We start from the raw sequence: 24,350 nt of genomic DNA on the forward strand, positions 1-24,350 counted from the left end.
GTACAGGATAACTAAAAACAATTTCATTCACATTGGTTCTACATTGTAGACAGAGCATCTGTGCCAACGGCTCGTAGATCTGCTGCGTGGCCGTTTCTGGTGGATTCCAGAATGGAGCCACAGTTGGGCTTATTGTGGGAACTCAGCGGCGGCCCTAACTCCGGGGGTTTGCTGGCACCCCGACACACCGCCGCCAAGCAGGGGGGTTCCCATCCTCTGGGTCACCAGCCCGGAAGCTGCATGGGCTCCCCTCTGTTGTCATCAGCAGGGGCTGGAGCACCCCTGGCTGGTGCACCGAGTTCTCTTCACTGCTAGTTGTCAGGGGCTCTGGACCCCAAGGGCTGGCCGTTGGCCGGGCAGCCTGCCGCGTCTCACGTAGGTCTGCCAGGAGAAGGGTGGACAATGTATAGGGGCCTCTCTGCTCCCACTGCCACGTGTCTGGGACGTCTGTTGTCCAGGCTTGGGAGGGCGCTGCGAGAAGCAGGCAGGCTAGGGAAAGGTCCCCAGCCCTCTGGCCCCCTCCACCATGGCTGGGCTCTCTGTTTTCCTTCCCAATGACTAACGAATGCTCCTTCTCTCCATTTCTGATCGGTGTCTTCTAGGTTGCCGGCCCTTCCTGAAGATCTACCAGGCCATGCAGCCGGTGTACACGTCCGGGATCTAGTAAATATCACCTCTCTCTCGGGTTCCTCTCTCTCCCTCCAGGCCCTTCCTTCCGGTTCCTGTGACTGTCTCCTGTCCGAGAGCTGGTCCCCGGTGACCCAATGGGCCTTCTGCATCTCGGACTCCGATGAGCTCGGTTGTTGATGTGAAACACGGCGGGGTCCTGTCCGGGAAGGGGAGAGTTCGAAGTAGAAACAAGCTGCACTTTGCGCTTCTGGTTCATGTTGGCCACACAGAGTGTGGTTCCCTCTGGCACGTTGTTCCCAGCCTATTCCGAGCACTCGGCTGAGATCTCGGGCAGTCCAGGAAGTGACCGTCCCTTCCCATCCGTCTGGCCTCACTTGAACTTGCTTTGGAGTTTGCAGCGCTCCAGGTCAGGCCAGGCAGGGGGCTGAGACCTCGGTCGGAGCTATGGGGTAGGGGAAGATGGGCTGAGAGCTCTGAGACCGGAGCCCCTACCCCATCCGCCCCTTCCCCTGCGGCCCCGCCCCTGTTCTGCCCTCACTCCACCTCTTCCCCCCTGAGACCTCGCCCCCCCCCGCTCTGTGCCCCCCACGGTGGCCCCGGAAAAGCTCTGTGTCACCGTGGCGGCCCCGGGGCCATGGTGGGGGGAGATTTTTCCGGGGGTCCCAAATCTGCCATTGTCCTCCCCACCCCACAGTGACATGAGGTTAGGGGAGGCTTAGCCTCCCCCTGCCTCCATTATGCACCACCCAGGAGGCCTGGCCAGGAGAAATCTTCCCTGGGAAGCTCCAGACCTGTTCCTGACACATACCATGTAGACTTGCCCCCAACACGCGGCTGACCTGCTCCGAAGGATCCCGGCGGCACTGGCGGATCAGCGCATCTGACCTAAAAACTGCCCTCCCCTTCCGGTGTGCTCGGAGCCCCTGCCCCAGGGCGTGCGAGCGAGGCCCAGTCGATTGGGAGACAGACGATGCGCTCAGGGGGAAGTTCCCTCCTGTGCGGCCAGGCAGCACAAGGCCCTGAGGGCTCCGTGGGGGACTTCGATGGTGCCCAGGCTGCCCGCTGGTGGATCCTGCCCTAAGGGAGAGAGGGGAAGCCCAGAGCAGTGGTCGCACGGGCAGCTGCAGTGCTGGGACACGGGGCAGTGGCTGGGAAGCAGGGATGTAACATCGTTCGTGCTCGTTGGGGATCTCAAAGCACTTTGGGTGTCTCCCAACCCCTTGGGCTGAGGAATGGGGCTGGGAGTGTCGCGAATGGGCTCCCTCATGGCATCTCCCTCCCTGTATTTCGGGGCTTCCGCCTCCCAGGAAAGCGGATCTGGGCAGGAGTGGGGGGGTGGGGAGCACAAGCATAGAACGGCACCCACCTGCTACCTCCAGCCACTCAACGCCACATCGAGGCTGGGGCAAAGGTGGGGTCAGCTCCCAGCCCGGCTCCCCCAGCCCCACCTTCCGACCCTGCCCCCATTGAGCTGTCTCGCCCGATGCCTGCCTGGCCCCAGTGCTGATGTGTGCAGCGGGGAGTGGACAGTTTGGCTTCCATGTGCTAATTTGAAGCTAGGCGGTGGGGTGGGGTGTATGTGCCCTGGTGGACACGCTGGGTATGTCTACACTGCGCTCCAAGCCTGGGCTCTCACTCAGGTTTGAACCCAAGCCCCTCTTCCGTCCACACGCGTATCAGGCTGACTCAGGTCAGCAAGCACTGAGGACCTGGGTCTTAGGACCCTGCTAGGGGGGTGGGTCAGAGCGTGAGTCCTGCTGCGACTTGGGTCCAGTTGCTGCCATTTTGCAGTGTGGACACAGCTCCAGCTGCAGACCCAAGCCTGCGGAGTGCAGTGCGGCCGCGTTAGCACGGCAGTGAGAGCTGGGGCCAGCAGTTGTAAATCCAGGTTTATAAGGCAGTGTGGACACTTCAGGGCAGGCATTGGAACCACTGAGTCCACAATCCCGGGTCCCCCCGACGCCAGTTTGCAAAGCAGTGTAGACACAGCCTCTGTGAACACCGTCGCAGACAAGGGTGCGTGGAAAAACGCTTGTCTCTTTTCTTCCCTTGTCCCCTTGGCCTGTCCGACTGCACCCCCCGCTCCCTAATATGTGACCTGCCCATACAGGACACGCCCGTTTCCAACCAGGCCTGATGCCACCTCTTCAATGACATTTACCACAGGCCCAGTCGTACCTTTCAGCTTTTAATAGCCTGTCTATGGGAAGCTGTTAATAAACCCCACGTTTATCTCACCCGTGAAAGCTGAGCTCCCAAGACCACTTGGATTAACTCCCATGGGCCATCACATCCACTGGGCGGGCTGGTGCGGGGCAAGTGAGGAGATTGCTGAACAAAGGGGGTGGAAGTGACGGGCCCAGAGCCCCATAGATAATTAGGGGCAGAGCTGTGGGGTGCTATGTACCCTGGGTCGTATCCTGCTCTAACCACTAGACTAAAGAGTCGTCTGATGTCCCAGCAGGGCACTGCTCCTGTATAAATGCTGATCGTTGGGTCAGGGCCCACTGGGAGAGACGGGAATATAGTTTTGCTGCTTCTCTTTGGTTTTCCTGGGATGCTGTCAAATAGTTTAGACCCCAGCAGCGACCAACTGTATATTATAATCAGCGGTAAAATGTGCTCCGGACTCGAACGATCGACCTTAAAAAAGGCTGCAAAAGGGCAAATCCAGTAGCCAGTGTTTTTTGTAGGACCTATACAAAAACGACCGCTGTCCCTGGCATGATCCTTGTGAGCTCCCCCTGCCGGCTGGGCTGACACAGTCAGCAATGCTGGCGCGCCGATGGGCTGATTTCAAGCCCCGTTCCCAGCTCAGTGATGCAAGAATTCCCCTGGGAATATGGGAGCTGAGTGACTAGCCCAGAGAAATTCCCGCTGGCCCGGGCCGGCTGTGCTAGGAGCTGCTGCTCAGGATCCAGGTGAAGAAGGCCCCGCCTCACTGCCCCCCCATTCAAGCCCTGAGTCCTCACCCCAGGCCCCCAACCAGCATTGGGGTTGCCATGGCTTTTTCTCCGCCGTCCCCGTTCATTTGGGTAATTTCTCTGCCCCTCCTGGGTCCGTCTCCGGGTTAAAAGCCCAGCAGCTGGGCTGCACCTGACGGGGGTGTAGCTGGGAGCACACTGGATGGTGCCGCAGGGGGCCTGGGGTCTGTTCCTGTCTCATTTCCCCGCCTGCCTATTTCGCCCGTGAGCTCTTCGGGGCAGGGACCGGTCCTGGCTGTGTATCTGTACAGCACCCGATCCCGGGTGGCGCCTCCAGGCGCCGCGGAAATGTATACAAAGACCGTGGTAATTTTCCTGGCCTGGGGGGCAGCTGGAAACAGCAGAAACTACGTGATGGAGCCTTTTCTCCTGGCGTTTCCAGCCAGGCCTCGGGCGAGCTGGGGAAAGCACCCGCCTCGCTAGGGTTTCTCTCCACGCCCGCCCCCGGAGCTGCTGGAGATTGCCTGCCCCTTGGCCGATGGAGCCCTTGGGCTCGTGCACCCAGACTGAGTGATTTCCCTCTCTCCGCAGCAACGTGCAAGGAGACAGCCAGACCAGCATCTGCATCACCATCGAGCCCGGACTGCTCCTGAAGGGAGATATCCTGGTAAGAGCCGACGTGGCCTTTCGAGCTTCAATAGCAGCCTGCCCTGAACCTCCCATCCAGTGGGGGAGGTGGGCCCACTGGGGATAGCCTGGGAGAGGCAGGAGGGGGCTGCCGGGGGAGAAGAAACAGCCCGTGGGGGAAGGTGGAGGATAGTCCGTATGGGTAGGGAGACCCCAGCTCGAGCTCTGTGCGAGGCTGAGCCCTAGGGGGAGCGGCTAGAGCCCACCCCGCTGTTCTGCAGGTGATGGGGAAGGGTTCCCAGCTTTGCATCTTGGTGCAACGGGGTGAACTGGTGCCTTGCAATGGCCACATGCTCACATGGGCATCAAAGCCATCTCCACGCTGCCTGGCCCCGGAAGTCACCGCAGGAGCCGTCCGGTCTGCCCTGTTGCAGACCAGCCGGTTACCCGAATATCAGGGTGCGCGACAGCTGGGAAGAGAGGAGAGAAACCGCTCCCGCTAGGCCAGCTAGATAAGGAGAGGCAGCGAGACTGAGAGCCGGCATTGCCCAGGGCTCGCTGGTCGGGTTGTGGAGAGGCTGACACCTCTTCCCTTCTCCCGGGCAGCTGAAATGCTACCACAAGAAGTTCCGCAGCCCGACCCGAGACGTCATTTTCCGGGTGCAGTTCCACACCTGCGCCATCCATGACCTCGGCATTGTCTTTGGGAAGGAGGACCTGGACGAAGCCTTTAAAGGTGATTGCGTCGTTCTTGCCAGGCGGGGAGAGGAATGTGGGACCCAGCCTGGACGGGGGAATCTTGTGCCGCTTGCGGTTTGGGGGGGTTCATTGATGAGTTACTTTGCCGGCTTGGTTTTCACAGGTCTGCTCCATTGCGGTTCTGATACAGCTCCCATCACCAGAGTGTCTGGGAACATAGATATATCAGCCCCAGACTGCGGGACTTTGGTAATTTTCAGAGGACTTGGAATATCAGGATCCCAGTGTGCTTCCCAAACTGTCTCTGCTTCTCTCTCTCTAGCACATCTAGCTGTGACCCGGGTTCAATCCACCTGGGGTGACCCCTTTCTCCACATTAAAAGTGCAATGGGATCCGTAATGACCTCTTTGGTTTTGCATCTTATCTAAGATGGTCGCACAGCACTTCCCAACACCATGGTAGCGCATTGATCCAGTGCCAGCCCAGTGAAAAGGGCATCACCAGTGCCACATACTCCGAATCTGGGTTGTCTTTGGCCTCTCCAGTCCCACCCCGCTTCACTTGTGAGATCTGATTAGCTCATTCGTGGTCTGCCTGCCTACCTAGGCTCTTTGGTGGCATCTGAGCACCGGAGGTTGGGAATGTCCCACCGATCAGCGTACCCTGGAGCAATGCGCATGGAGGTTCACACCTGCTCCCATCTAGGGCAGCTGTAAGGAATCTCTGCCAAGCTCAGCTCGTTGGGAAGTTGCTCTCGACCTCTCGTCCAGCTACCCGTGGGTACCAGCCTGAGACGGGAGCTTTGTGCTTGATGCAAACCTGCCCGCTAGGCCCTACTAGGCGTTTTCATCCCTGCATCCTACCCTCCACGTCCGTGTGTCCACACGGAGCTGAACATTGTCAAGAAACACACAATACCCGGAGAGCAGATGGTGATTTTCTTGCCGCCAGCAGCACTGTATATCCTAAGTGGTCCCCACTGATAATTCATTGGATCAGTTGGTCTGTTCATCCATCCATAGGCTGCTCTTGGGTGAAGGTCCCTTCAGCTCTGCCCCTGGTCATTCCTCTGTATCATCTCCTCTTGGTCCTGCCGGGGTTCCTGCCACCCGTCCAGCTACAGCTGCTTGGTCTACAGCCAAGAGAAATCAAAATTTCCTGACAACAAAACTTGCAGTTTTCTACAGCCACCCATCCATTCTGAGCCACCCGTCCACCGTTATCAGCCCCTTTTAGCCCTATTGGAGGCCTCGTGCACAAATCTGGTTGGAAATCTTTTATCAAAACATACTTTTTGATTTAAAATAGCTTTTTGGTGAAAGGGAAATTTTAGGGAAAAAATTCCATTTTTGATGAAAATGCAAAAAAAAAAAAAAAATTCAACAAAAAATTGCAACAAAATGGATCCCCCCCCCTTTGTTGAAATTTTACGGAAGAAAAAGAATGATTTCCTGACCGGCTCTCTGCCTGAAACGCTGCTGCTTCCCTCCGTCCTCATCTCCAGGTCCCTGCCCTACCGCAGGGCGAAGGCCTCTTCTGCACTGCTCCTGTCCAGCCAGCCCTATGTCTTCTCTCCTCCTCTGCAGATCACTGACCTGCTGGTGTTGCTCTGTCTCTCCGCCCGCATCACTGCGGGGGAAAGACCTGGGATTTCTCCCTCCCTATCGGCTGCTTTCATCCCCAGTGCAGGCTGAAGGTCTCCTCCTCGCTCCTCAGGCTGGGTGGGTTTGCCTGCAATCTGCATGTGTGGCCAGGGATGTGACCCTGCTCGCCAAGTCGTCTTCCCCAAGCTGCACCGTGGGTTTGAACTCGCTGGGGGTGGTGGCCCCCCGGCATCTCTCATGGGTCATGCCCGTGCCACTCGAGCCAGTGTTCACTTGCCGGCTGGTCCTGTAACATGTGCTGTTACTCTGTCTTCTGGTACAAAGGTGTCCCCTAGCTCCAGCAGCCGGCCCTGGGACACAGGTCTGCTTCATTCAGCGAGTAATTTACAACCGTGCCCCAGAGATGTGGGGATGTGAAACGGGACACTGCGGGAATCCCCAAGGTGACGCATTGCATGCGGGGGCTATGCCAGCAACCGTTGACCTAAGCCCTGGAACAATATTAGTCACTCCCGCACGGACGCCATGACATTTTTACAGCCTGCAAGAGTGTCAGACTCTAGACCAAGCGAAAGTACTTTTGATGGAGTGACACGCGGAGGATGTATTTCTTACTGTAATTACCCTTTGGCCCTGGAGCAGGCTCAGGTTCCCCTGCGTAGAGCCCCCACCTTCGCCTGTTTTAAGTCTCAAGAGTTGATTGAATTGGAGAGCGAAGGAAGGTAGCCACGTACTGCAGCTGGTGGCCAAGGATCACTCGTTATTTCCATCGGAGGCGTGTCTCGGGCCTCCCCCAGCGGGAAGGACGCCCCGTTAGAGCAGCGACTGACAGATGGGTGGAGAAGGTTGCTCAGATGTTCTGGTGTTGAGCACGGTGTGAAAGGCAGATGGGGCCACCCCCATGTTGAGTGGCAGTGGACAGCTTTCTTGGCGGTTTGTTGATGGCGTATGGGGTCCTCCATCTCTATGGAGTCAATGACTGGAGGGGGCTGCCATCCCCTGTGAAATGGTGTCATGGGCCTCAGTCCATTTCCTAGTTGAGATTCAGCCGTGTCACTAAACCGGCCCTGTGTGGTTGACCCCAGCAGGGAGGCTAAGAGCTGAATGGCCATGGAGGCAGAACGCACACTGGCGATGGTGGTTCAGCGGCGGTTGAATGCTTTATAGGCTCAAGACCCTGGGCGGCAGGGGATGGATCACTTGGTGATTGCCTGTTCGGTTCATTCCCTCTGGGGCACCTGGAATTGGTCACTGTCGGAAGACAGGATACTGAGCTAGATGGACCTTTGGTCTGACCCAGTCTGGCTGTTCTCCTGTTCTGATGTTTTTATGTTTGACGAACGGGGGGCTCTGTCTCCATAGTTGGGAGTCTGACATTTTACCCAGGCTAAGCTCTCAGGGTGCAAACAGCAAAGGGTTGCCCATGGCCCTGCCCGTTGGTGAGTGACTTCTGGACCCCCCCTGCTTTAGTGCGGTGCGGGAGATTGGACACACGCTGAATTTCCTGTGTTCTGTTTCCATCCTAGACGACCGGTTTCCGGAGTACGGGAAGGTGGAGTTTGTGTTCTCGTATGGCCCCGAGAAGATCCAAGGTACGGCCGGCGGCCCCTCTGCGTGGGGGCACTGCAGCCCAAAGCTACTAATCCCTGAGCCCCTTGCTCCCCCTACCCACTCCTTCCTGTGCCTGCCACCTCTGCTCCCGTCCGCTTCAGCCCCTCCCTTCCCCTTCCACCATCCCCCCGCCCCTGTGCCAGCACCCACTGGAACTGGGCAGCTCCTTGCTGTGGGTGAGCGTGGGCAGAGGGGCCCTGCTGCCAGGCACGGAGCATGCCCCATGTGCGGTGCCAGTCTCGTACTGCTCAGTAATACGGTCTCACTTGGAATGAGGCGTCCTCGTGGTGACCTGTCCGGGCAGGGGAGCAGCCCCCATCCCCTCCTCCACCTTCACGGAGGCCGGAGCCCTATCTGGGCAGGACACACAGGGAGCTGCTGGTCCCGAGGCGTGGAGCGTACGGCCAGGCCAGCGCAGCAGCCGGGCTGACCTCGCCAGTGTGATGCCGGGCCAGGCCCCGCTCCCCACTGAGACCAAAACTCCCGGCAGGCGCGCAGGGGGCGTGGGGGTGTCACTCGGGAACTGGGACTCTCAGAATCCCAGCTATCCGGCCAGTCCACTCACACATAGCGCCCCCTCGTGGCCAGGGGCAGCGCAGCAGCTCCTCGCTGGGCTAGGGCCCCCGGGGGCGGTCGCTGCCGCGCTGTGGTGGTTTCTCTGTCAGGTGACTCACCCCCCCCCCCATTCCGGGGTCCCAATTAAAAGTCCAAAATGTCCTGAACAGAAGCAAAAACCTTCCGGCCTCTCCGGGGCTGTTGTTCAGCCAGTGCTCGGTTCAGTCTGCTGCCCCCTCGCGGGGCTCCATACCCTTGGGATGGGCTTGTAGGCCCCCTCCTTGGGGCCGGTAGGGGAACTGGGTCCCAGCCTCGGCCCTGTACTGCACACCTGGGCTGGACCCTTTCCCCCTATTGCAGTTTTCCCTGGGAAACTTCCTACCCTTCCTCTTTAGGGCCCCTCTGGGTTTCCCAGTCTCTTCCCTGGCTAGTCAGGGTCTCTCCCAGGCCCCCTGCCTGAGAGCTTTCCTCCCTCTCTCCCTGCTCTTAGTCTCCTTTCCTGCTCTGCTCTCCTCTGTGAGTCAGGGCCCTGCAGTCTCTTCCCTCCAGCTGGACCCTCTCGGCGCTTAAACCTGGCTCCTTTTATACCTGGTTCATAGGTTCTTAGAGTCCAAGGCCAAGGGACCATTGGCACCATCTAATCTGACCCCCCTGGCCACAGAGCTGCCCCAAAACAATTCCCAGAGAAGGTCTTCTGGGGAAAAAAAAATCCAATCTGGATTGAAAAATTGTCAGTGATGGAGAGCTGACCACGAGCCCTGGTAAATTGTCCCAAGGGCGAATAACTCCAACAGTTACGCCTCATTTCCAGTGTGAAGTTGTCTAGCTTCGACTTCCAGCCACTGGATCGTGTTAGACCTTCTTCTGCTAGACTGAGGAGCCCCTTATCAAATATTTGTTCCCTGGGTAGGTGCTTAAAGACTGTGATCCAGACACCCCTTAACCGTCTCTTTGTTAAGCTAAATAGACTGAGGTCTTTGAGTCTGTCATTATAAGGCAGGTTTTCTAGTCCTTTAGTGGTACTCGTGTGGCTCTTTTCCGACCCTTCCCCAATTTATCAACATCCTCCTTGAACTGTGGGCACCAGAACTGGACACGGGATTCCAGCAGCGGTCGTACCAGTGCCCAATCCAGAATAAAATAACTCGAGATTCCCCTGTTGATGCATCCCAGGATCGCATTAGCTCTTTTGGCCCCAGCGTCACATTGGGAGCTCATGTTGAGTTGATTACCCGCCATGACCCCCAAATCTTGTTCAGAGTCACTGCTTCCCACGATCAAGTCCCCCATCCTGTGAGTACACGCTGCGCTCTTTGTTCCTAGATGGATACGTTTACAATTAGCTGTATTAAAACACATAGTGTTTGCTTGAGCCCAGTTTATCAAGCAATCTGGATCACTCTGGATCAGTGATCTGTCCTCGTCCTTATTTACCCCTCCCCCAATTTTTGCGTCATCTGCAAACTTTATCAGGGATGATTTCAGGTCATTGATAATGATGGTAAATAGCGTAGGGCCAAGAACCAATCCCTGCAGACCTCACTAGAAACATACCTGTTGGAATAATGATTCCCCATTTAGAGTTACATTTTGAGATCTATCAGTTAGCCAGTTTTTAATCCATTTAATGTGTCCCAAGTGAATTTTATATTGTTCCAGTTTTTTAATCAAACTGTTGCTCAGTACCAAATCAAGTGCCTTACAGAAGTCTCTATATTATGATATATACCTTTATCAACCAAATTTGTAATCTCATCAAATAAAGTTATCAAGTTAATTTGATAGGATCTATTTTCCATAAACCCATATTGATTTGCATTGATTACATTACCCTCCTTTAGTTCATTGTTAATTGAGTCCCATAGCAGCCGCTCCATTATCTTGCCAGGGATTGATGTCAGACTGACCGGCTTATAATTACCGGGTCATCCCATTTACCCTTTTTAAAAATTGGCACAACATTAGCTTTCTTCCGGTCTTCTGGAACTTCCCTAGTGCTCCAAGACATACTGAAAATCAACATGAATGGTCCAGCAACCTCCTCAGCCAGCTCTTTTAAAACTCTTGGATGCAAATTATCTGAACCTCTGATTTGAAAAGTCCAACTTCAGTAGTTCCTGTTTCGCATCCTCCAGCGATACTAATGGGCATGGAAAGAGTGTTATCATCACCAGATGACAGTGGGGTTCATCCTGTAACCAGGGTTGGTTTAGCCGCAGAGCAAGCCCCCCGTTACAGTACCCCTCAGTCTGTGCATCTCTATACATGCCCTTCTGTCACTGTCCGTCCCCAAACATGCCCCTGTGTCTGCCCCATTTGCTGCTTTCTGTCCATCCTCAGACACGCCCCTCTGTCTGCCCCCATATACGCCCCTTTGTCCGTCTGTCTGTTTGATCAGGAAGAGCTTCCCGACAGTTAGATCTACTAGTTCACAGGATGCCCAGCGCTGGGAGTCCCGCATCAGGCAGGATAACTAACCCCTGGTGAATGACCGATTGGAACAGCCTGGGGTTGGCAGAGAGATGCACTAGGTCCTGTGATGAGTCTTTCCCATCTCCAGAGCCTGATTCCTTTCCTCTTCCTTTTGTCCTGCCTTTCCCCCTCTCTCCTTTCACTTCCTGTCTCTTTCTAATAACCCAGCTTCTCCCGTCTCTCCCCGCCCCCCCAATCCTGCCCGGCCTGCTCCCATCTCTCCCCTTGACGTTCCAATGCACCAGACCCGTGTGTGGCTTCGGCCTCCTTTACTGACTCACCTCCGCCTGCCCCCAGGGATGGAACATCTGGAGAACGGCCCCAGCGTCTCCGTGGATTACAACACCTCGGACCCCCTCATCCGATGGGACTCCTACGACAATTTCAACGTCCGCCGAGAGGACAGCATGGAGGGTACCTGGGCTGGTCCCCATCAGGCCCACAAACCTCCGGACACAGGTCATTGTTATAACATATTATTATATTGCTCCGGCCCCTACGGGAGCCCCTGATGTGCCAGGCACTGTGCAGACAAGTCATCAAGAAGCCAGTCGCTTCCCCAGAGAGCTCACGATCTTGGGGGTCAGACAGGTGGATGAGGCAGACAAACGGGGGGCCGGGTGGAGGAGGTGGCGATAGGGCCCTCTGGTCCTCCAGCTACTTCTGTGTGCTCAGAAATAAGTGCGGGGAGCGATTTAGATTTATAAACAAGAGACGCCCGTCTGGAGACGGCGGCCGCCTCTGACTGCAGATTCAAAACACAGTAGCTCATCGTCATTGATGGAAGCGATGGAACCAGGCCCACGGCATACGCTGGTTACGCAGCAAGGCTAGGACAAAGCTATGCCCCAGTTTGGCACGCTCACCCCATCGGCTGAGACCCAGCCGCCGTCTGGGCCAGCAGCCCTTGCCGCTCACAAGCTGGCGGCGGGGGGGCACTCTTGCCGGATTGTTTGGGGAGGGGGCACATTCCAGAGGCAAAGGGTCCCTCCTAGAACTCCCCTTTATACAGCGGAGGTCTAGCATCAGCGTCCCCTGCAGGTCTCCACTGATGTGACCTGCGGAGAGGGGGGGTCTTGCAGGGAAGTTCAAACGTGAGGATAACGAGCAAAGGGGGTTCTAGGAGTCTGACTACATTATTTATGGACTCTCGTCACTGTATTGTCTGAGCCCTAACTCCCCCGCTCCGAGCCCGCAGGGCTTGGCCCATCCAGCTCGGGGGGCGGGCACCTTGGCAGGGTAGCGCTCTGGGGAAGCTGGCGCTGCAGTTGCCCATGCTGGAGCTGCTCGGTGGGATGGGAGAGGCCTCCTGTCTCTAGGGCTGTGGATCCAGCCTCTCGCTGCCAGGCTGGGGTTTGGAATAGGCATCCTGGCCTTGCCAAGCCGGAGTGAATCCCTGGGAGAGGGGGGCAGGGGTCTCAGCCCAGAAGGGCTCAAAGTGCCCTGCGCTTGGACTAGTATCTCTGGCAGATACGGCTCAGGAGGGCCAGGGAGCGGGGCGGAGGGCAACGCAACCCGTATCTCTCGCTCCTTCCCTACCTGCTGTTCCCCGACAGCCCTGCTGGGACTGGCGGCTGGGACGGGTCGGCTCGCTGTGAGTTCCAGGCAGTGGAGAGGTGAGGCTTGCAGGGCGTGGACGGGCAGGGAGACAGGCAGGCAGCGAGTGGTGCTGCATGGTGGACAACCATCATCCCACCCCCTGTCCCGTGCCCATGTCCATCATCCCCTCAGGGTCTCGGCAGCCGCTTCCATGGCCTGCAGGCAGCGAGGCTGATGGGCGGCCCTGGCACGAGAGAGCTGGGATCGTTGTGGGTCTCAGTCAGGAGGCTCAGACAAGCTGCCCGCAGTGCCGGGGTTCATGCAGAGCTGGGCTGGGGAGCTCACTGGAATAGCTTCACCGGCGCCTGGCCAGAGCCCGGATGCACCAAGGCCCAGAGAAACGAGACACGGGGCCAGACTCCAGCGGAGGGTGATTATCATAAACGGGAGCGCTGGTGGTGGGTGCTGGGCTGTCAGAATCATAGAATATTAGGGTTGGAAGAGACCTCAGGAGGTCATCTCCAAGACGCAGAAGAAGACTCGGTCCCTGCCCCAGCATCTTGTGTTCCAAACGAACGCACGGTTAATATATGTGGAGAGCGGGTGGCGGGGACCCGGGCCTGGGCAGCTGTTACTGCTTCAATGCTTTGTGCTCCCGACATGCACGCGGAATGGGGCTCGCGCTCGTTCTAGATCCCAGCAAGGCGGGCGATGGAATTTGGTATCTCGTCCCAGACAGGGCGCCGGCCCTGGTGCGCCAGAGAACGCTGGCCGCCCCTCGCCCCCTCACAGGGAGGCAGAGCCGACGCCCGGCACTCGGCCTAGGCTGTGCAGCCCGAGGTTATGACCCAGCCGTGAAAGCGTTTGATCTCCCATCCTAGCGTAGCGCAGCTGCCGGCCGCGGGAGGGGGCGACTGGGTTTGGGGATTGGCAGGAGGGAGCCACTGAGCTGAGCAGCAAGACGGGGCTTAGGATGAATGTTCAAGCCGTACTGGGGGTTAGTTTCTAAAGGAGGTGGGGACTGTTGGGTGTGGAGAGCCACTTAGCTGCACTGCTTAGAGCTGGGGGGGCCTCAGCCCGGCCCAGGGACTAGGTGCAGCGGGGGCAGGATGGGGGTCCTCTCTGGCCGTGGGAATGACACCACAGGCCCTGCCAAGGCAATGGAGCGTGATGTCACAAGCAGTATGTACCGGGGGGAGCCCAGCTGGCTGCACGGAGGGTCAGTGGGTTGGTGGTGGAAGGTGAGAGTGTAGAAAGGGCTACAGCGTCTGAGCCCAGTCACTAGCCCACGGCGATCCAGCCAGCCATGGAGAATGCAGATCCCAGAAAACCTGGAAGAGAAAAGCGAGGGAGCGTGGGCCTGGGAAAGTTGTTATTTATTATTAACCTTCTGTCCTTCCCCGACGCCTCCTATCCAGGGGTTTCAACATGCTTTATACCTCACAGCCACCTTGTAACGCCAGTGGTATCTAGTGCTTGTATCACTACACACACACACACATTCTAGATCTAAAGCACTTGACAAAGTAAGGTCGGTCTCGTTAATCCATTTTACAGATGGGGAAACTGAGGCACAAAGAGGGGAGAGCGGCTTGTCCAAGGACTCCCCCCTCCTTCCCACCAGCGAGTCAAACCCAGATCTTACAGGATGGCTGGCCTGGGTTTAGCCTTGAGTCTCATTTTCTATTGTTCGTGCTATCGCAGATTTTGCCAAGTTGCATGACTAATCTGTGCCTCAGTTTCCCCATCTGTGGAACAGGGGTAATTCTGTCTACCTACCTGACCTGCGGGGGAGTGGGCTAAGGCTTTGGACTTGGCAGATCAGCAGCATTGTAGATAGGCAGAATATTCCCTCTTTGCTCTCCGCTCCTGCAACTTCGCCTCTTGGTCATCCGTGGCCATCCGTGTGGGCTTGCAGGGAACAGACGGTGTTTTTATTTTGAAGGTGTGTGGGGCACGTGTCCCTGGCTCCCCGGATGTTTGCCTGACTGTCAGATGCCCAGTTCTTGCTGCCGCCTCCGGGGTGACGCTAGTGTTTACAAACTGCCCAGCTTGATGCATAGGGCAGGCCGAGAGAGCAGAGCCTCGGGCATTGCTCCTGCCGGCGTCCCAGGGGTCTGTCCGTTTCTGGACATCCTGGCTTCTTCTGTGTCCTGCGGACTGCGAGCGCTGCACTCGGGAGTCCTGAATAAAATCTCCCCCTCCCCCTGGGTTTGGTTCACAGTGTGGGCATGGAAAGCTGGCAAGGGGCAGCCTCCGAATTCCTGGCAGTGAAGAGGAAACAAGGACTCGTGACACATGGGCTCAGGCATGTGCCTGGCGTATCGGGTACCCAGCGTGACTTCATTAGCTCTGCAGAGAAGGGTCCCGACCGCCCTTCCCTAAGGAAACCAGCGATGCTGACGTCTTAAAGGGCCGGCCCCTTTCCCCTGGCAAGATTCCCGGCCAAGCTAATGGCAGGTTTTGCCTGAGCAAGGACTGAGCAAAACCTCAAGATCTGGCCTGTTTGCAGAATCTAAGATCAACAGGTCATCCTGGGCATGGAGAGCTGCTGAGGAGCGGGTGGACGTCAAGGAGATGAGGTTTTCCTAACTCTGCGTGGGGAAGTGGTGGCTACATGAGGAGCAGGCTGGAGTGAGAGCAAGGCCTGACAACCGGGCGGCTGCTTTTGCATGTGCATTTACCAGAATCCAACCCAAGAAAGGTAGGAAAATGCAGAGCTCCGGGGGAAATTGCCCGCGGCGGAGAAGAAATGTTTTATGCCCCGGAGGCTTCGCTTTCTGCCTTGCGCGTGGAACTCTTTTCATTCCCTTGTAAGGTCCCGTTCCTGGAGACCAGCACTCAGAACTCTTCATCCCCCTGGCAGGAAACGTTAACAATAACGGATGGCTCGTGAAATGCTTGGAGGGACCCGGCTAAGCCTCACAATTTATGGCTTCTTTCTGGTAGAGCCATGAGGCTGTCAGGAGGGGCAGGTACCGAGGAAGCGTATTTATCATTGCCGAGCGTTCTATTCCTGGCTCAGAGCCTCGTGGAAAATCCTTGGACAACGCAAGCCAGGGATCGCCCCAAGAAGGACTGGTTAGTTTTTTCTCTTCACTTGTGTTTGGCATCTCCTTTGTTCACTGCTCTCTGCCAGCCACAGCCGCTGAGAGCCAGGTGCTGCAGCGTTTGGCATTATGGGCTGCCCTGTCTTGTTTCTCTGGCTCCTCTTCTCTTCAAATCAAATGATCCGGGCCTCCATCGTCCCTGATCGTCTGTGTTCTTGGCATTCTGGGGTGTTCTAGTCAGGATCGCCATCTAGGGACACGCTAGGGGAAAGTGGCAGCTCCCTGCCCCGTTCCTGTTCTCACAGCGCCCGGCGGGCAAATGATTCCTCTCTCCTTAGAAGCCTCAGCCTTGAGGTGTGACCACGGCACAAGGCTTCTCCAGACTCCTTTCTTCACGGCATGCGCCTGCCACATCAGAATAGCAAGATGGGCTTGCTGGGAAAAATATTAGTTGCCGGTATCGGGCCTGACTCTGCATCCAATGGCAACCCCCCGCTGAGTTCGATTGGGCCGGATCCAGCCCCCGCCTGTCCGGGTGGTGAGGAAGTAGGCACAGAGGAGACCATCAAAGGGCCATTGATTTCAAGCAGCAGGGACCCCCAGCTCCGCTAGTCTGACGTGCAGCGCATCATGGGGCACTAACCCCTCCCAGGCCCCTCTGCCTGGATGAGAGAAAGACCCGTGGCTGTTGTGTGCCACACACAGAGAGCAGGAGGGACCCCAAGGTGCCACCGGTGCCGGAGGCCTCCACCAGGGCAGGGGATAGATGAGCTGAGATGTACCTGGTCGTGCAGCAGCCCAGTGAGGCCAGGTGTCCGAGCCGCGGGGGTCTGACACGTCAGGTGGAGGATCTCAGTGAACCACACCACGGGACCTGAGCTGCCGCGACTTTGGGTCTGGATCAGTGCAGTTGGCCCATCTCTGATCTGAACTGAGCGGGCAGACTCCTAGCCCCAGTCCCTCCCTGCACCTTTCTGGGGTGGGCAGGCCTCCGCCTGCTCCCCTCTATTCTGGTGGAGCAGCTCCACTGAGTGTAGTGGGGGGCACCTCCCAGTCTGAATTAAGCCCGTCGTGCAATCTGCTGCCAGCACCATCCTCTCCACCAGGTGCTTTCCGTGCTGCAGGTGCGGGTAACACTTCCACTCTCACCGCTGCAGCTCCAGCTCCCTCGCGGAGCTAAGGTCTCGGATCGGCGGCCGGCACTGGAAGGTCTTTTAGCAGAATGCTCTGGGCAGGACGTGAAGCGGAGGGAGCTGGACGGTCAGTGCAGCCGCAGGGATAAAATAACGGTGGTGATGGAGAAGGTGGAACATGGACCCTGCCGGGTTGAGAGGCGGAGCAGGAAGGGCTTGACCAATCAGCAACGAGGAGGGAGAATTTTGGCTTTAGTTGTGGAATTCCACCTCCTTGGCCTTTACGTAGCACCCAGCACTACTAATGCCTACTCTCTCTATGCCTGGGAGGTAGGGGCTCTCACACCCAGTGTGCAGAAGTGGGGAAACGGAGGCACGGGCCAGCGCAATGACTATGCAATGGGCCATTGCTGGGAATAGACCCCACGAGTCCCAAATCTTCTCTCGCCACTAGACCAATATCCTTCCCTCAGGAAGAAAAAAAACAAAAACAGCGGCTCAGAAAGAGTTTGGGACCAGCTGCTTCCTGTTTTGATTGATGGCTGTTGATATTGCAGCCACGGATTTCGGTTGGGTTTAGTTTTTTAGTTAGTTAGTTTAAACAGCGTTCATGGGGCAGGAAACGCCTGCCTGATGGCCACCTCGGATAGGCAGCGGATGTGGAAGAAACATCTTGTCTTCTTGGACTGAATCACAAATATGGATTGCAACTGTTTGGAGGGGACTGGAAAAGGTTTTTATTGAAAGTGTTTAAAATCCCCAGGCCTCGGCAGAATCTCGGTGCGGACCTAACGTTTTCAAACTTCAAAGAGATGGAAGACAAAGATCTCGGCTCCTTGTTTTCATCAAAGCTCCCAGGGCATTTTTGGCAATAGCTGGATGTTATCCTCAATCTCCTGGCCACATCATAACACTGAACAGGTCATTGTATTTTGCCTCCTTAACTTTCCCCTGCTAGTTTAATTGGGTACATTTTGATCATTCACTTCCTGATCTCAGCTGTTGCATAGCATTGCTGTTCCATTTGGACCTGAGCCAGCAACCCATAAATCAATGCAAAGACTCGCGTTGCGTTTGTGAGACATTGGATTGGGGCTGAGAGCCTCAAAGGTATTTAGGCACCTGACTCCCATTGGAAACAGACCTTTGAGGGTCTAAGCCTGGGCCCTTAAAGGGTTGCTGAGTTCCTCCCCAGAGGTGGCTGCATTTCAGTGGTTCCTATAAAGCAGGGGGAGTCAATTATTTTTTTGTCAAGGTCCAAATTTCTTGGCCAAGGTATAGTCCAGAGAAAATAATTACAAAATAATAACAATAATGATAATAAGTAGCCCAGCATCTGGGATGTGCAGAGATGGTGTATGGGGCAGAGCCCAGAATCTCTCCCAGGGCGTACGAGGGATTCGGGAACGCGGTGCCCGGCTCAGCTCTGCATCTTTGTCGCATGAGCAGTTGCTGGATGCCTGATCTCAGGCCCTGGCAGGTAGAAAAAACTCCCTTCTCCTGCCCCTCTCAGAGGCACGTGGCATCCCCCAGGGCGGCTCCCGCAGGCCTGGGATCTCGGAGAGACGTGTCTAACATGTTTAGAAACACTTCTGGCTCTGGTAGGTCTCCGCGGATGGGCCCATCTCCCTCCCACATGCTGCAGTGCCAACAGGAGTCTATGCAGCCAGCTCTCTGGAGGGCAGGGTGTGTGCACAGGCCTGGAGGGAGCTCCACTGATCCACCCATCCCCAGCTCTGTCAATGCAAGGCTGAGAGCCACAGTCCCCATCTTGGGTGGGCTTAAAACAGCCACTCCCAGGAGAGGTTAGGGTCTGTGAATCATGGCCGGGCAACTCGATCCTCCCTAGCAGTGCGGAATCCCTGCAGGCCAGCCTGGTGCTGGCTTCTATAGGGTGAGCCAACCTGGCCCCCTCCCCTCAGGGGACCCCCACCTCCCCATGGGACACTGCCCCTGTGTGCTGGTGAGCCGGGCCAGGGTTTTGCATAGAATCATAGAAGATTAGGGTTGGAGGAGACCTCAGGAGGCCATCTAGTCCAACCCCCTGCTCAAAGCAGGACCAACCCCAACTAAATCATCCCAGCCAGGGCTTTGTCAAGCCGAGCCTTAAAAACCTCTAAGGAAGGAGATTCCACCACCTCCCTAGGGAACCCATTCCAGTGCTTCACCACCCTCCTAGTGAAAAAGTTTTTCCTAATATCCAACCTAGACCTCCCCCACTGCAACTTGAGACCATTACTCCTTGTTCTGTCATCTGCCACCACTGAGACCAGCCGAGCTCCATCCTCTTTGGAACCCCCCTTCAGGTAGGTGAAGGCTGCTATCAAATCCCCCCTCACTCTTCTCTTCTGCAGACTAAATAACCCCAGTTCCCTCAGCCTCTCCTCGTAAGTCATGTGCTCCAGCCCCCGAATCATTTTCGTTGCCCTCTGCTGTACTCTTTCCAATTTTTCCACATTCCTTCTGTAATGCGGGGCCCAAAACTGGACACAATACTCCAGGTGTGGCCTCACCAGTGTCGAATAGAGGGGAATAATCACTTCCCTCGATCTGCTGGCAATGTTCCTACTAATACAGCCCAATATGCCGTTAGCCTTCTTGGCAACAAGAGCACACTGTTGACTCATATCCAGCTTCTCATCCACTGTAATCCCCAGGTCCTTTTCTGCAGAACTGCTACTTAGCCACTCGGTCCCTAGTCTGTAGCAGTGCATGGGATTCTTCCTTCCTAAGTGCAGGACTCTGCACTTGTCCTTGTTGAACCTCATCAGATTTCTTTTGGCCCAATCCTCCAATTTGTCTAGGTCACTCTGGACCCTATCCCTACCCTCCAGCCTATCTACCTCTCCCCCCAGCTTAGTGTCATCCGCGAACTTTCTGAGGGTGAGTCTTTCCCACTCCACTCATGGGGGAGCGTGCTCTCCACCGGCTGGGTGGGAACCCAGCATCTCCAGCCCCCACCCAAACAGCAAGGTGTGACCTGAGGTGGCCAGAGAGATGTTTGCACTGGGGCATTGCAAGCGTCATGGCCTGAAATGTCCCGTCCGGCCAATGCTCGATCGAGCACTCTCTGAGGAGATTCGGGGACTTGCAAGTCCCAATGGGCCAAAGGGATTAAAGGTGCAAGGCAGGAGGGTCAGCCTGCTTCCTCTTTGCTCCGGCTTAACCCATTCTCTACTGGCAGATGATTGTGGTTGTGCCTCAGAATTGTTGTGTGCAGGACTTTCGTTCCAGTGAGCGCTGTGTTCAGAGATTGCACCGGTTCTTTCTTTCTCCCTCCCTCCCTCCCTGGAGCATGCCTGTGTTGAGTTACCTGCCTGTCTCTTAAGCACTCCCAGGCCCTGAGGTTTGTAGCATTGCTCTCTGATAACCCAAGGAGAGGTTGCGGTGGGTGAGTGGCTCCTCTTTCAGCATGTTTGTGGCTCCCAGGGGTCCAGGCGGGCAGGCAGGGAGAGGAGAGGTGCCCTGGCAGACTGCAGGAGCCTCTAATCACATGGAACTTGGAGTGGAAAAAGAGGAGAGCCAAGCCTTTGATGCGCCGCTTAGCCGGAGCCCAGTCCAGAGAGGACAAGCCAATGTGAGCGGGAGGGGGTGAGCGGGTGTCCTAGGGGGAGCGTGTGCGTGGGACCTTGTTTACCGTTCTTCTCGCCTTATTTGGTCCGAGAACTGCATGCAACATTTCTGGCATAGCAAGAATGAGTGTGTGTTGGTCGGGGGAGCTGGCACAGGCACCAGAGAGAGAGGGAGGGATCAGGCAGCTGGTACCTTCCTTCCAGCGCTGCTGGCTTTCCCCTGGGTGAGAGCACTCCCCAATGCCGCGTGCAGCAGGGGGGGCGAGGTGGCCATGTGAGTTGGAGGGTCGGCTCCGTGTCCCGTCCACGACGTCCCCTCAGGAGGGCGCAGCGGCCGTAGGGAACAAGAGCTACTCAGCCATGCTCCGTGTTGGCCAGCCCAGGAGGCTGGCGGGGAGCACGCAGAGCAATCCTGAGAGGTGCAGGGCAGGTGCGGCTCCAGGGGACACTGCAGGAGCTCGGCACTGGTGGGAGCTGATGGATACGTTGGGCAGCGGCCGGCCGAGGAGGAGCAGGGCTGGGACTCGGTTCCAAGGCCCGTCGGTCTGCCGTTCCCCTTGGTGGGGGTGTTTTAGTCCTCGGGGTTTCTCCCTGAACGTGAGTGCGAGTGATGGACAGGCTGGAAGAGCAGGGGGGGATTAGCTGCACTAGGGGGATCCCCGGGGGCGGGGGCCCAGAGCTCCCAGGCCGGCAGCCTGGTCTCCAAGGCAGAATTAACAGCGGCAGGGTGGGAGAATCGTCATTGTCCTCCAGCCCTACCCCAGCAGTTCCCCATTTGCTCTATGCTCGCTCGCTGTCTGGGGACTGACCCCTGTCACCCCGGTGTCTGAGCACCCCACAATCTTTAATTGGGGGGGGGTGGGGCAAGCTGGGATCCCAGGGGCGGGGTGGCAGTGGAGTCCCGCAATGGAGTTTAAATGTTAACCGGAATACCTCACCGATAAAACTGATGCTTCTTGGTTAATCGGTTAACATTTTACATCCCTAGTATTGATCCCTACCCCCCCTCGCCCGGGAGGACATTATACTGAACCCAAAGAGACTAAGGGCCAGAATCTTACAGGCATTTAGCCCATTGTTAGGTGCCTAAATACCTTCAAAAATCTGCCCCTAAGTGACTTGCTCAAGGGCCCTCAGGGAGTCGGTGTCACGGCTGGAAACAGCCCCGCCATTGTCCGGTCTCTTGGCAGGAGAAGGCTTTCTCCGAAAAAGGGGTGTCTGGCCAGGGGCTTGGTTGGTGTTTCTCTGGGGAACGTGCCATGTTAGAGGCAAGGCAACATTGCGTCTCTTGTGGGCGGGGAAGGCTGCATTGGGGAGCGGGGTTGGGGCCACCCCCTTGTTCAGGCCCAGCTCCCGGGGAGTCAGCAGAGCTGTGTGCACGAGGGATCGCGGATCTGGGGGTCCCTTCTAGGCTTAAACCCTGTGACTGGGACCCTGCACCGCGCATGGGGCACTTAGTGCAAGTGCGGAAAGAGCTGGAAAATTCCAAGTCCTTCTGGATCCTTTTGGGCAGATCACCTGCAGCCAGTAATTTATTTACTGGATGAATTTAACCTCTTTTTGTGTCTGATCGCCTCACAATCTCTACCCTCACAACTGTTCCGGGAGAGCATCTCGCTGCGCTAGCAAGTGCTGGGGCGGTGGAGGGATGCACATGGCGTCATGTGCCAGGTTTTCCTTTTTCCTTCCCGAGGCAGATCTCCTCTGTCTCCTCCTGCAAACAGCTCCTTGCCCCTCTGTGGGCATTCGGCAGGGCTGAGCCGAGCCATGCGGCTGGGGCATGACAATGGGATTTGCAGCAGGAGTTTTCTCCACAGATGCTGCATTGTTGGCTGGGGTCCTGACCCCTCCGCGTCACATTCCTGCCAGGCTGCCTCACAAAGAAGGGAGCCCTCGTGTAGACAAACCCAGCCTGAGCACGTCCCCCGGGAAGAGAGAGCGCTCGCCTAGGCCCCCTTGACCTGCGGAGGCAGAGCCGGCCCAGGGAGTTCGGCCTGGTGACAGCCGTCGTCACGTCACGAACACCACCGGGAGCTGTGCCAGGAGAGCTGCGCCGAGGGGAAAGGCAGCTCAAACATGGGTGCCCTAGAAATGCCACGTCTAGAAACGGCCAGGCAAGCCCAGTCGAGGACGGAGAGATTGAGCCCCCCGCTCTGCTCCAGAGCTGCCACTCACACTCTGACATGAGTGCTCCGGGAGCCGTTTGGGCGCCCACGTTCTTCCCTGGTGAGGGGGCCGTGAGCGAGTGAGGCGATGCCTCTGTCAGGCCTCTGCGCCGGCCGCTTATTATAGAGAAACCTTCTTTTAAAGAACATGGCAGAGCCTCTGCAACTGGTTTGGACTGGAGCTGTTTTACATTGGGCCAGATCCTCAGCTGGGGTAAATTGGCGTCGCTCCCTCAAAAGCGAGCGGGACTGTGGCCGCATACACCCGTTGGGGATCTGGCTCTATGGATTCCGAGGGAGCAATGCTGGTTTACGCCATTGGATACGTGACCCCATGGCCTCAATGGACAGGCCTTGGAGAGATGAGAAATGTTAGAACCAGTAACGGCCCTTAAATAGCTTTTCCCAGCAGTGGTGTCTGTGGCGCTCAGCCCATGGGCCGGTTACAACAAGGCTGTTTATCTGGATCGGTTTCTCGTGTTTTTCCGCCTGAGCCAGTATGGTTATTTACAGCCTGCCCCAAATCCCTCCCCATCTTTGGTAGCATTTGTCTTGCTGGGTTAAGCACCAAAGCAGCCATATATCACCGCCTCCTGTCTCCCGCTGGGGAGGCAGCGGCCAGTTTGCGGGGGAAGTCACGGCAGGTGGGAGCGGGGAACTGTGCACATGGAATCATAGAATCATAGAATCTCAGGGTTGGAAGGGACCTCAGGAGGTATCTAGTCCAACCCCCTGCTCAAAGCGGGACCAATTCCCAACTAAATCATCCCAGCCAGGGCTTTGTCAAGCCGGGCCTTAAAAACCTCCAAGGAAGGAGATTCCACCACCTCCCATCGGCTGCTTCCAGCGGGAGCATCTCCTCTCGCTGGCCTGGCTTGTTAATGTTCACAGCTCTGAATCTTTGCTTTAGACAGGAATTCAAATCTCCTGGGAATCCTAAGCATGCACCCATAGGGCAGGAGCTGTAGGGAGCAAAGATGGCTCTTTGCTTCCTTATTGGGCCCCCCTTCCTGGGGCTGGCTGGGTGCCAGTGCAGCTCCTGGAGGGAGGTAGGCCATTCCAGCTTTAACAACTCAGCTAGCGGAGATTGGTGGAGCGCATGAGCACTTTGGCCATATGGCCATGCCCCCTAGGCCAGGGCGTGGGGATTAGCGCTCCCTCTTCTGGCCCTATTCCGCGTGGGCTCCCGCGCCCCTGGCAGACCCGTGCAATGTAGCCGCAGGAGGAACCAGGATCTAGACCCCATTAATTTGGCCAGATAGACCATCTGCAGTGGTTTGAGTCCCAGCCTCCGAGTTCTATAGTGTGTATAAGACGTTTCTTTAGGGATTAATTATTGCCAGCTGTTAATGTACGAAGGACCTTTGTGTTTGAAATCATTCAGCCTAAGGGGCCTTGTGTCCGTAGGCCATGTAGACGGACTTGTGACTTCAACTCCTGCCTGAGTGGATAGGCGTTACCACAGGAGAAATCAGAATGGGCAGTGTTTGCTAGGGAGAAAAGATCTTTCTTTTCCCCCCCTACAGTATTTCACGGAAATTTGTTTCATTTGTCAACAAATATTTCTTTCAGTTTAGGAAAAAAATTGGGGTTTTAAGGGGTTTTTTGTTGTTGAAAATCAGGAACATTTTGAAAGACACAAAAATATTTATTTAAGGAAAAGGCCATTTTTCATTGAAAGAAAGTTTTAAACAAAGACATACACTAATAATAGATCTAAATATGAATAGCTTAGTTACATGAGAACTATAGAGGAAGAGCTAACTAT

The 24,350-nt window shown here is 56.4% G+C and overlaps 1 protein-coding gene across 1 annotated transcript in view; it reads left to right on the forward strand.

The window, feature by feature from the left end:
- TNS1 (tensin 1) overlaps positions 1-24,350 on the forward strand; it is a 240,959-nt gene that overhangs the window by 141,692 nt on the left and 74,917 nt on the right. The window contains exons 13-17 of the mRNA XM_026647377.1: positions 603-663; positions 4,146-4,221; positions 4,788-4,917; positions 8,012-8,077; positions 11,421-11,582. Of these exons, the coding sequence (XP_026503162.1) occupies positions 603-663; positions 4,146-4,221; positions 4,788-4,917; positions 8,012-8,077; positions 11,421-11,582 (495 nt within the window). The remainder of the gene's footprint in view (positions 1-602; positions 664-4,145; positions 4,222-4,787; positions 4,918-8,011; positions 8,078-11,420; positions 11,583-24,350) is intronic.

This window comes from Terrapene carolina, unplaced genomic scaffold (genome assembly GCF_002925995.2).
Source record: "Terrapene carolina triunguis isolate 2854851 unplaced genomic scaffold, T_m_triunguis-2.0 Scaffold62, whole genome shotgun sequence".
NCBI classification, from domain to species: Eukaryota; Metazoa; Chordata; order Testudines; family Emydidae; genus Terrapene; species Terrapene triunguis.